At 36.1% G+C, this 13432-nt stretch overlaps 1 protein-coding gene across 1 annotated transcript in view; it reads left to right on the forward strand.

Annotated features, from left to right (window-relative positions):
* The window catches only part of TBC1D23 (TBC1 domain family member 23), a 54136-nt gene that overhangs the window by 32473 nt on the left and 8231 nt on the right, over positions 1-13432 (forward strand). The window contains exons 11-15 of the mRNA XM_052642227.1: positions 3221-3391; positions 5319-5361; positions 7489-7598; positions 11742-11881; positions 13186-13230. Coding sequence (XP_052498187.1) covers positions 3221-3391; positions 5319-5361; positions 7489-7598; positions 11742-11881; positions 13186-13230 — 509 coding nt within the window. The remainder of the gene's footprint in view (positions 1-3220; positions 3392-5318; positions 5362-7488; positions 7599-11741; positions 11882-13185; positions 13231-13432) is intronic.

The raw sequence follows: 13432 nt of genomic DNA on the forward strand, positions 1-13432 counted from the left end.
ATATGGGAAAAATGGATTTTTTTCTTTAATCCATGAATAAATATACATGTACCAGATTTGGGGATGCTTTTCTTTCTGCTTAAAGAGGGAGTCTCTGCCCTTTTACAAGGGTAGCTCTCAGGTTTCCTTTTAACCATGGACACCCCCTTGGCATCATAAAGGGTAGATGAGAGCACTGTTAGGTATGGTTTACTGTTGTTTACCATTGTTATGTCAGTAAATTCTAAACTTCTCACTGTGAGCTGCCTGATACAGCACTCAGCATAGTGCCTTGCACTTAGTAAGTCCTCTGTGAACATTAGCTCTTACTATGATTGGGTAGTCTAAAAGTTTTTACTGTAAGCCTCCTTTTATCGAGAAATATCAATAACCTCAGATATGCAGATGACACCACCCTTATGGCAGACAGTGAAGAACTAAAAAGCCTCTTGATGAAAGTGAAAGAGGAGAGTGAAAAAGTTGACTTAAAGCTCAACATTCAGAAAACTAAGATCATGGCACCTGGTCCTATCAGTGCATGGTAAATAGATGGGGAAACAGTGGAAACAGTGTCAGACTTCATTTTTGGGGGCTCTAAAATCACTGCAGATGCTGACTGCAGCCATGAAATTAAAAGACACTCCTTGGAAGGAAAGTTATGACCAACCTAGATAGCATATTCAAAAGCAGAGACATTACTTTGCCAACAAAGGTCCATCTAGTCAAGGCTATGGTTTTTCCAGTAGTCATGTATGGATGTGAGAGTTGGACTGTGAAAAAAGCTGAGCGCTGAAGAATTGATGCTTTTGAACTGTGGTGTTGGAGAAGACTTGAGAGTCCCTTGGACTGCAAGGAGATCTAACCAGTCCATCCTAAAGGAGATCAGTCCTGGGTGTTCTTTGGAAGGACTGATGCTAAAAGCTGAAACTCCAATACTCTGGCCACCTCATGCGAAGAGTTGACTCATTGGAAAAGACTCTGATGCTGGGAGGGATTGGGGGCAGGAGGAGAAGGGGATGACAGAGGATGAGATGGCTGAATGGCATCGCTGACTCGATGGACATGAGTTTGAGTGAACTCCGGGAGTTGGTGATGGACAGGGAGGACTGGTGTGCTGCCATTCATGGGGTCGCAAAGAGTCGGACACGACTGAGCGACTGAACTGTGCTTAAAATAAAGTAATATGTAATAAGGGTGGTCTCTGGCATATAGGGCCTCAGTTGTTAAAATTACTGTCCTAGGATTGAATTGAAGGAATAGATGAAGTAGATAATTATTGTCAGAGATGCTTAGAGCATTTAGTAAGACTGGGACTGACATCATTTAAGCCCTTCTGGGGCTTTTAGAGCCTCAGGAATGGGGAAGACAGTACGAGGAGTAACTTTGTCCCTGACTTATCTGAAAAAGTTGACGCTGAGGTTGAAAGGGCATGTGGAAAGGTCTAAGTGGCGTCAGGAGGAAGCTCATTGAAAATGGAAGTAAAACAACCCAGAGGGTTTGGGGTGCTATAGGTGAAGAAGGCGATTCTAGCTTGTTTACATCCTGAATGTAAAGTCTGTGCCTTTCTCATCCTTCATTCATCTTTGAGGACTTTGATGTGTTGTTATTTAGTCACTCAGTCATGTCCGACTCTTTTGTGACCCCATGGACGATAACCTGCCAGGCTTATCCTTCCCTGGGATTTTCCAGGCAAGAATGCTGGAGCCAGTTGCCATTTCCTTATCCAGGGAATCTTCCCTACCCAGAAATCAAACCCATGTCTCCTGCTTGGCAGACAGGCTTTTACCTCTAAGCCACCTGGGAAGCCCTGGAGGACCTAGATGGTCCATCTTTTATGCTTATTATTCAAGTCATTTGTGAATAACTTTGATTATTCTTAAAAAGCTCAAAGAGTATCTCCAGAGTTAACAGTTATTGTCAGCTTGTTTAATCATCCAGCCCTTTAACTTATATTTACATATTTCGTATTCACTTTTTTTTGTCCACTTGGTTTTTCACTTAACAGTTTCTTGGGAGATCTTTTCATTTTAGTACATTCGTTTTAATGGCTGTATAGTGATCCATGGTGTAGATATACCACAATTTATCACCTGATTGATGTACATTTAGAATGTTTTCAATTTTCTTGTAATAAAACAATGCTGTAGTTAACATGTAGTTAATGTAGTTAACATTTGTGGACTTGTGCAAATATTTCTGTAAAATACACTCCTGAAAGTAAAATTGTTGGGGTAAGAGTTATAGCATATAGACTATAGAATGTGGGCATACAGAATGTGGGTATATAGAATTGTTACTAGAGTCTGCCACATTGCCCTTTAAAAAGGCTGTATCAGCTTATACTTTACAACTGTGAGAATGATTGTTTTATACCATAAGCATTACTGGACATCACTAATTTTCTATCTTACAAGAATGGTGAATGGAAAGCAGTAGTCATTACTAGTGATGTTGCACATATGTTTTTGAGTGTGCGGTTAATTTGTATTTTTTTTTAAATAAAGTGCTTTTCTGTGGTTTGTGCATTTTTCTTTTGGATTTTCACTGTGCTTTTTATTAAAACAGTTTTAACAAATTTTTGTATTTATTGGCATGCTTATTTTCTTGAGGGTAAGAAATGAACTTTTTCATCATCATATCTCTAGTACCTAGAATAAGTACTGATAAGTGCTTCCACTATTTCTACCTGTCCTCTAAGAAATAACATGGTTTGCCATGTAAGTGGAGACTAAAAAATATAGCTTGTTTCAATGAATTGTTTTTGTCATGGATCCTTCCATTCATTGTTAAACTTTTCTTGTCATCATACCCTGAAAACACTGAAATTTAGAAAACAAACAGCAAAAACTTTTTTTTTCCTGGTATTTTCTTTGCATAATTTAATCTTTCCATGAATTGTCAACTTTTGTTTTCTGATGTATTTTAGATGCATTTAATACACATTTCTTTTATCCCAGGGATTTTACTTATAAGAGCCTTTATTTTAGCCTTTATTTTAGGAATTCCCTGGCTATTTTAAGACTTTCACTGCAGAGGGCCTGGGTTCAGTCTCTGGTCAGATAACTAAGATCCCACAAGCTGTGTAGCACAGCTCAAAAAAGAAGAGCCCCCCTTTGTTTTTTAATTTTCATAGTGGGAATATAAACATTGTTCTCTCCCCAGCCCGCTAGGAAAATATTTCAAGTTTTGCAGATGTATAAAAAACACAGGCTTGCCACATTAAATTTTTTTAATTGTCCAGATGCTCCAGAATCCATCTGAGTTTGCACAGTCTGTAAAATCCCTGCTGGAAGCACAGAAGCAGTCCATTGAGTCTGGCTCCATCGCTGGTGGGGAGCACCTCTGCTTCATGGGCAGTGGCAGAGAGGAAGAAGACATGTATATGAACATGGTCCTTGCACACTTTTTACAGGTATGCTGACAGATTACTTCAGTTTTTCCTTGGTTTTTGCTGTCACCTTTAAGAAATTCTCCTAAGCAATTTTGTGCTGTTGTCTACCTTGTTAAATTTATCTTTAAAAAAAAAAAAACACTTTATTGGTTTTGTGTCTTGCCAAGAAGTCTTCTCCCTCATTTTTTTCTCACGTGCTTTTATGATACATTTTTAATGTTTAAATCTTCTGGACCATCTAGAAGTATTTTTCTGTAAAAAATGAGGTAGGAATTAAAAAAAAAAAAATTCCCCAGATAGCTAACCAGTTGTGCTGTCAATTAGAAATACCACCTCTTTAATAGACTGAATTCTTCAATGCATCAGGGTCCATTTCTGGATTATTCTTTTGTTTGTTCTCTGTGCTTATTCATGCCTTAATACTTTTTACAGTTGCTATATAGTTCATTTTAATATCTTCACTTTGAAATCGAATAAATATACATGTATATGTCTGTGACACTTAACCACCTTTCCTTTTTGTGTTCCTGTATTGTCTTTAGCACAACTAATTTGTATCACTGATTTCATGCACCCTGTCCATCTACCTTTTCTACAAAGCCTCACTCAGTGACAGCTCTTTCTTTATAAAAATAGTTGTTTATTAATTATTCCTTGGACTTTATATATTAAAGTCCTCATTTTGTGTGACTCTGAACTATGAAAACAGGAAGACAGGAGAAACAGGCCACTCAATTTGTATCCACTTCAATGGGAATCTGGTTTGAGAAAATTAGTTGAAAGGACAGTCCTTGAAACACAAAATCAGAAAGGGAACAAAGTATTTGGGAGAGGGATTATAGGATAATTTTATGCTTTACTGGAGTAAAGATATTTTAGTACTTTAAACAGAATAACAGAAATAGGGACTCAAATTCATTTTACTTATAAATTTAATTGAGCTATTCTAAAAATGCTCTGAAACAAGCTGTTTATTACAAAGGATGTCAGATGGCAAGAATTTGGAATATTGTGGACTTCTTTTAATAATTTGAGTTCTTGATGTGGATTTAGAAATCCCTCCCCCTCCCCAATTTTTAACGTGGAAAATTTCAAACAAATTCAAAAGTAGGGAGAATTGAATTGTAAATTCTTTGTAAAGATATAATCGATTACAACTATTACACTTGATTATAAAAAATCTAATGAGTATTCAAGTTTCCTAATTTTCTCAAGATCTAAAACAAGACATTGCACTTGGTTAATATCTTTTAAGTCTCTTTTTATTGGCTCTGTTTCCAGTTTCTTTTTCCTTGCATCTATTTGTTTGGAAAAACCCACAACCTGGATTTTGCTGATTGCATTCACATAGTGGTGTTTATTTGGTTCTATCCCTGGTATTTCCCGTAAGCTGGTGATTAGACCTAGAGTCTTGTTAGATGACTTTGGAGGGTAGGGGGACAGGAAGTCTTGGATAGTGTGTACTTCCTCAGGCAGTAAATACTGTGCAGATACCTTTCTTGTGTCTTTATCATTACTTAGATTCATTAATTTTTAATAGTTTGTAAAATGTTGACATTCTGTCATTTGTTCATAATTAGCTGTGTTACTTGCTTTTGTATTTCCTTTTTAATAAAGAACCCAACATATTTTTGAAAGCTTTTAAAACATTTTCGTTACATTGGAAAATACAGTGTAACTGATTTTGGTTTGACTTCTTGCACCGTTGGGACTGTAGTACAGTCTCATTAGTAGCCACGAAGTTGTCCACTTGTTCCTGTGCAAGCCCCAGATCTTACAGTATACAAGATAAATGTATGTATGTCTCTGTGCCAAAGTCTAAAATGTAAAAAAAAGTCCAGAAATTTAGTATATAGCCTTTTATTACATTTGTCAATGCTTATAGAACTATAAGAAATTTTAATTGAATTGCATTTTGAAGTAATTTAAATTTTATTTTCCACTTTAGAAAAACAAAGAATACGTGAGCATTGCCAGTGGAGGATTTATGGGTAAGATTTTAATTTATTAATTCCTTTGACCCTACTTTTCAGAGGAAATTATATGATCACTGGAGCTGATTTGGAGTGACCAAATTAGTTATTGGGTACACTTTCTTCTCAGTCATTCACTGTTTTCAGAAAAGGCAAGGCCAGCAGGACAGATAGATAAAGACAAATATAGTAGGCAGTTGCAATGCCAAAATATTTAGAAGACTGTTAAAATGGATGTCTTTAACTTGTGCTGTGCTTAGTTACTCAGTTGTGTCTGACTCTTTGCGACCCCATGGACTGTAGCCCACCATGTTCCTCTGTCCATGGGATTCTTCAGGTCAGAATACTGGAGTGCGTTGCCATGCCCTCCTCCAGGGGATCTTCCCAAGCCAGGGATCCAACCTAGGTCTCCTGCATTGCAGGTGGATTCTTTACTGTCTGAGCCACCCATCTTTACAAAAACATTTTTACAAATTCAAGCTAATTGGGGCTTGTATTTGTAAATACAAATACGATTAGCTTGAATTTGTAAAAAATGTTTTTGTAAAGATGGGTGAAAAACTGCCCACATTTGTTTTTATGGAGAAGGAGGGGTAGATAAGACTGGAAGACAAGAGTAGGAGGGGTATTTTTCACTGTAAACTCTTCTTACTATTTGCTTTTTTGTTTTGTTCTCATCTTTTAATTACTTGAGAGTATTAGCTGATGAAAAACGTTGACTGAATGGAATAAGAAATAAGATGATGTTTTCAACTGCAGATAATCTGGTAATTCAGGATAGAAAAATGACAGAGTCACTACAGCAAATACTTGAGAATTTATAAAGAAGTAGGTCAGGATGGTAAGATTCTAAATAGAGACTGTTTTTTGTTTTTTTTTTTAACAAATTCTGTTACTTAAGACTTGGAACTAGTAGGTAAATAAGTCCTGGAGTACTTAATGCATAATATAGTGAATGTGGACAACAATATTGTATTATAATCCCCAAACTTGTGCAGAGAATCTAGATCTTAATTATTCCCTCCACAAGAAAAGAAATGGTAACTGTGTGGCATGACAGAGGCGCACCTGTTGCTGCAGTATATAAATGTATCCGATCAACATTTTGTACCTTAAACTTACACAGTGTTGCTTGTCAGATGTATTTTAATTAAAAGATAGCCTTTCATTAGTAAAAGAGATATAAAAATATTGAATCTGTAATTACTAGGAAAATTAATAGTAAAATCAAATTAATATTTGTTGGAGGCAGTAGAATCCTGAGTTTGAATCATAAAGAGTCTTATCAGGCTTAAGTTCTGACTTACTATGGTCTTATGTTATAAATTAGAAGTTTCGATAGGTGAGGGTTTATTTCAACTTGGTCTTTGCTGATATTAGCAAGAATTTTTATCTCCTGTCGTGGAGATAATTTGTATCATGGCCTGATAACTGACAGCCCTTAAGGCTCATACCCAGAGTGATATAAAAAAAGGGCTTATTTTAATAAGTACAGGTGTTAAGCAAGTATTGGCCTAAGTCCTAGTGTTATTTATTGGAAATTCTGACAGCATAGCACAAAACTTGGTTATTGTTTTCAAAAGTGTCTGAAAAGCATTATTTTATATAGCACAGATAGGCTAGGTTTTAGGAAAATTTTTTTAAACTGTGAATTATTTCTTTTCCAAGAATAATCTCTTTCCACAGCAGTTAATGCCTAAGACTGCTCCTTTATTATTGGAAGGATTAACTGATGTCTCCTTATAGTAAACAAAAGCCATCATAGGTTTTCCATTAATCCTTTATATCATTAAAATGTTGCTAAAATTATTTATTAATACTTGAAAGATTGCTTTCCAAAGAGGAAGACATCAAATCTGTGTGTATGGTTACTGTCACCCTTTGGGTCAATTAAGAAAAGTTATATGTGTATAGAGAGAGGGCTTTAGAAGGAAGAGGAGGGAAAAGAAAGCTTTCTGTAGCCTGGCATCTTTTATTCTTTACAAAGGTGCTGTGAAAGAAATACCTGTGATTATGCCCTTGGATCTTTTTCATTCAGCTTCTGTTGTTGTTCAGTTGCTAAGTCTTCTCTGACATCTTTATCATACTTCTAAGGGGGGTTGATATATCAGGACATTTTTTTCCTTCTTCCTCTTTATCTCTAAGCACTGCAGCAGCACCTGGCAGACATCAATGTGGATGGACCAGAAAACGGATATGGCCATTGGATTGCTAGCACCTCAGGTTCAAGGAGCAGCATCAATTCTTCTGTGGATGTAAGTGTGTATGTAGAACATGTCACCAGATTTGGATGAATGCTCAAAAATGATGATTAACATCTAAATTCTACCTGTAACAGAAATGGAGTCAAAATATTTCAAACACGTACGATGAGGAAGCATATTGTTGTGAGGTTAATGAAATCACAGGAGCAGACCTGCATAGTTAAACTAGTCAGGAGTTCTGGTGGTCTCCTTGCTGAATTCAGACTTCTCCCTCCCCAGCTGCAACTTGGTATCACTTAATGACAATTTTCTACTTCTGCTTAAATATCAACAGAGATAATTCTGAGTCCTGTGACTAACTTGGGCTTTAAAGTGAGTTGATTCTCGGACTCTCCCAATTAGTTTGTCCCAGGAGAATAGTGAGGGTAAATTCATTCTGTTGTTCTTTGGAAATATTTGGGCAATAAGTCTTTTATGTATTTTCTGTATTTTGTATCATCTGCATTCAGTTCAGTTCAGATGCTCAGTCATGTCTGACTCTTTGTGACCCCATGGACTGCAGTACACCAGGCTTCCCTGTCCATCTCCAATTCCCAGAGTTCACTCAAACCCACATCAGTCAAGTCGGTGATGCCATCCAACCATCTCATCCTCTGTCGTCCCCTTCTCCTCCTGCCTTCAATCTTTCCCAGCATCAGGGTCGTCTCAAATGAGTCAGCTCTTCGCATCAGGTGGCCAAAGTATTGGCCAAAGTTCAGCTTCAGCATCAGTCCTTCCAATGAACACCCAGGACTGATCTCCTTTAGGATGGACTAGTTGGACCTCCTTGCAGTCCAAGAGACTCTCAAGAGTCTTCTCCAACACCACAGTTCAAAAGCATCAATTCTTTGGCACTCAGCTTTCTTTATAGTCCAACTCTCACATCCATACATGACTACTGGAAAAACCATAGCCTTGACTAGATAGACCTTCATTGGCAAAGTAATGTCTCTGCTTTTGAATATGCTATCTAGGTTGGTCATAACTTTCCTTTCAAGGAGTAAGTGTCTTTTAATTTCATGGCTGCAGTCACCATCTGCAGTGATTTTGGAGCCCCCCAAAATAAAGTCAACCACTGTTTCCATTGTTTCCCCATCTATTTGCCATGAATTGATGGGACTGGATGCCATGATCTTAGTTTTCTGAATGTTGAGCTTTAAGCCAGCTTTTTCACTCTCCTCTTTCACTTTCATCAAGATTAATTCTCCACTTTCTGCCATAAGGGCGGTGTCATCTGCATATCTGAGGTTATTGATGTTTCTCCCAGCAATCTTGATTCCAGCTTGTGCTTCCTCCTGCCCAGTGTTTCTCATGATGTACTCTGCGTATAACATTAAATAAGCAGGGTGACAATATACAGCCTTGACATATTCCTTTTCCTATTTGGAACCAGTCTGTTGTTCCATGTCCAGTTCTAACTGTTGCTTCCTGACCTGCATACACATTTCTCAAGAGGCAGGTCAGGTGGTCTGGGATTCCCATCTCTTGAAATTTTCTACAGTTTGTTGTGATCCACACAGTCAAAGGCTTTGGCATAGTCAATCAAGTAGAAATAGGTGTTTTTCTGAAACTCTTGCTTTTTCCATGATCCAGCAGATGTTGGCAATTTGATTTCTGGTTCCTCTGCCTTTTCTAAATCCAACTTGAACATCTGGAAGTTCACAGTTCACGTATTGCTGAAGCCTGGCTCTGTCATTTAATGGTTTTTTTTCACGAGTAATGATCCTTATCTACCTGATGATCATTCTTTAAATCAGAAATAGAAGGAAAACTCCAGTGCAGTCCTGCGCTTACCAATCAGACTTACCTGGGTACTCAGGTTTTATCTCCAGAACATATTTTCTTCATGATCTCCAGCAAGATCGTTTCCACTCTGGTTTCTCCATTTGTGCAGATAGGGGTGATAATACCAGAACTTTCTTCATAATAATGACATGAGGATTAAATGCACAACTGACTGTAAAGTGTAGTACCTGTCACTTACATACTTTAAAGTGTAGAACCTGTCACTTACATACCAAATAGTGTCATTTACATACTTTATACTTCCCTGGTGGCTCAGATAAAGTTTGTAACTCATTAGATGATGAATTGAGGCTTATCTTCACCCTTGTAAGTCAAAGCAAATTATTGTGAAATTGTGCAGCTAAAGCTTCTCTGAGAATTAGGTTTTCAGCATGATCTTTTAGGTATCTAGGGGCTCACCATTTATTTAATAAATATTTATTGTTTCCGTTTTTAATATCTAAATACTGTGGATATATTATAATTTGTTTTGTTAGTCCCTTATTATTGAATATTTACATTGCTTCCAGTCTTTTTCTGTTGTGCACACTACTATTCATTTTTGTACTAATGTTTGCATATGACATGATTATTTTGGCCTAGAAATGAAATAACTTGATCAAAAGATTACATGTCAAAATCCTTAGAATTCTGCATTATTATCAAATTGCCCTCCAAAAAACATCATTCTAATTTATATTCCCACCCACAGCATTGGATAGTCTCTCTATTGAAGTTTTTATCTTCAGATTTAAAAAGCAATGATTGAGGCTATTAAAGAAACTCTTAAAGATGTGTTATCTTCTAAAGTACCAAAGAATTCCATGGTCAGTATAATTTGGTTTTGAAGTTGGATATGGAAATGGAAACATGATTTTTATGTTATTTAGTTAATGCCTTACTTGTTTTAAAAATAAAAGTAATGTATTTTAGTTAATGACTGACTTCTTTTAAAAGTAAAAATAATACATTTTAATTAATGACTTTTTTAAAAATAATACATTTCATTGTAGCATCATATGTAAATACTAAAAATATAAAGAAAGCAAAATTAATTGTTACCTAACCATGGATAACAACGGTTCATATTTTGAAATATTTTCTTCACATCTTTTATAATGCTTTTTTTAGTATTGTATTTTAAAAGTAGTGCTCAGAGTGTACAAATAGGTTTATTTTCTGCTTTTTCACTGAACATTTTGAGCATTTTCTAATATTTTTAAATGCTTGATTTTTAAACTTTTTAAAAAATAGTTTAGTGACTAAATCCTAGGGCATTTTCTGATTATTTCCTTCCCATAAATCCTGAAGAGGAATTAATGGGCAGAAGATAGGCAAATTTTTAAACTTTCGACATCTGCTACCAGCTTGCCTGTAGGGCAGAGGTCCAAGGCCTGTTAGAAGCCCACTGCACAGAACAGCAGGAGGTGAGTGGCAGGAGGTGAGTGAGCAAAGCAGCTTCATCTGCCACTCCCCTTGACGCCTAAACTATTCCCCAACCCCCATCTGTGGAAAAATGTCTTCCACGAAGCTGGTTCCTAGTGCCGAAAGGACTGGGAACCGCTGCTATAGGATGTAAGGGAACAGTTATATACAATTCAAGAATTATACTCAAATCTATTACACTAGGTGCATAAAGATGACTTTTCTTAAGAAATAAAGACCTAAGTAATGTCTTAAACAGCAAAAATTTACAAAGAATAAATGTTTCAAAATTTAGCTATATGAATGATACTCTGATTGTAATTTTACTTATTTTTATAGAGTTATCTGAGTTAAGAGGTCAATAATTTTATTTCTTACTGAATAAAAGGTAGTTTCAGGTTCCACACATTTATGTGTGTAATACATATTCTCAATTTTCATTTCTACCTTCCATTCCTAAAATGGTTTCACCCAGTGTGTCAGTCTACTCGGGTTGCCTTAACAAAATACAACCGATTAGGTGACTTAAACAACATAAATTTATTTCCTCATTGTCCTGGAGGCTAGAGGTCTGGGATGAAAGGGTTGACAGCTTTTATTTCTCCAGAAGCACCTGTCTTCAGCTTGCAGATGACAGGGCCTTTTTTCTGGGCTTGTAAGCCCCTGATGTCTCCCCTTTATCCTGTAAGGACATCTGTCATTTTGGATCGGGCCTACCTATTACATGACCTCATTTAACCTTAATTTACTCTTCAAAGGCCCTGTGTCCACCTGCAGTCACTTTCTGAGGTATACTGGGTAATTAGGACTTTAAGATATGATTTTGTGGTAGGAGGTGCACCCAGTTCAGTGCATTGACATCGAGACAACCTTCAGCAGTAGTGTCTTGCTAGTCGTTTGGAGAGCAGTTAATTCATCAATAAATTCTTTTTTTTCCCCTCCTAGGGTGAATCTTCTAATGGTTCAAATGATAGAGGAATGAAATCATTAGTTAATAAAATGACTGTTGCTTTGAAGACAAAATCTGTTAATGTCAGGGAAAAAGTTATCAGCTTTATTGAGAATACATCAACTCCTGTGGACCGGTGAGTTACTTATACAGTATGAATTTGTGCTGAGTAACTCAAGCTAAAGAAAAGTATCTTACAGTAAATGTTAGTTGACTAGAATGTGCTTTAAAAAAGGACTGTAAATTACATTTTTTTATTAGATAATTCCAGTTTTATCATCACAGAGATGTTCTTTATTGCTGTAAAGTTTGACTATGAAGATTACTCTCTTCTCTCACTGCCCAGAATAGGTGGCAAATAATAATTCTGCCCGTTTCAAGCCATTCATTAGAAAAAAATGTTCCAACACTATTATGTATAATCCCATCTGTCAGGTGGTTGAAATCATCTGTTAAGTGCAGTAATCTCATAGCAGTAATCTCTTTCTTGGCTTCAGGAATTTAAAACCTAGAAAATTGAGTCATACTAAATAAAACAGAACCCCATTTTCTTAAGTTTAAGAATTCAGATCTTCATAGAAGTTTGTTCGCAACATGTGTGACCTCACTTTTCCCATGAATTACAAATGAAGTAACCAGCTAACAAATGATAAGGAAGTTTAAGAATGTCTATTACATTGTTTCTCACTGGGACTGTGAGTGCACAGTCTGTTTTCTTTTTCTCCATGTTAGTTTCACTGATCTTTCTTGTTCTTAGAGTTCAAAGCTAACCTAATAGTTCCAGTGTGAAATTTGTTTCTAAGCAGGCCTGATCTTGGAAATGAGTTACAGTATTTAATTTCATCTCATGTCTTACTTGCAGTATCCTCGGAGAGTTGTAGTATTTGACTTTAAGAACTGACTATAAGGAATGTACTATTTTTCATTTTATTAAATAAAGTACATATGCATACACAAGTATATATATTTTTTCATTTAGTAAATAACAAGATGTAGGTTGTTTTCACTAATCCAAAAAACTATACTTTGTCTAAAATGGGCAACTGATAAATAATGTTAAAAGTTTTTTTATCAAGGCTGAAAGTTTTTTTTGCTCATTAAAATTGTGTCTGCTTTCAAAAGCTTTATTTTTAAAAATACTTTTAGTTAGTGCATTCTCAATTAGGGTACTATTATTGCTACATTTTGTAGCATGAACACTTAAAATTTTATTTTAAAATGAACTGGTGATAATACTAAGTTGAAAAGGCTATTCTCTTTGTTAAAGAATCACTTGAAACTGGCTTTTCTTCATTTTTCTTTGTACTTGGGATCATCAAAACATTTTTCTTTTTAATATACACTCTGGGTTAGAAAAACTGATTATACTATATTTTTGTTTGAAAGCTGTTGTGTTTTTAATAATCATATTGTTCTGTCCTCTGCCTCAATTTGCTGTAGAATGTCTTTCAATCTTCCTTGGCCAGACAGAACATGTACTGAGCGGTAAGCCAATGAGTAGCGCAGCTTCACTGGACCATCCTTTTCCTTTAGCATGCATCATGCTGTCTCTAAGCCTCTTGCTGTCTTGGCTCAGATTTCATGCAGCTGTCTCAAATGCTGAACTCTTCTCATTCTGCTTTTAGGAGTGTGTGATGCTGATATGCTTTCCTTTTGGTTTTGTTGCTTGATCATTTAAATTTTTTTC

Source organism: Budorcas taxicolor, chromosome 1 (genome assembly GCF_023091745.1).
Source record: "Budorcas taxicolor isolate Tak-1 chromosome 1, Takin1.1, whole genome shotgun sequence".
Classification (NCBI taxonomy): Eukaryota; Metazoa; Chordata; class Mammalia; order Artiodactyla; family Bovidae; genus Budorcas; species Budorcas taxicolor.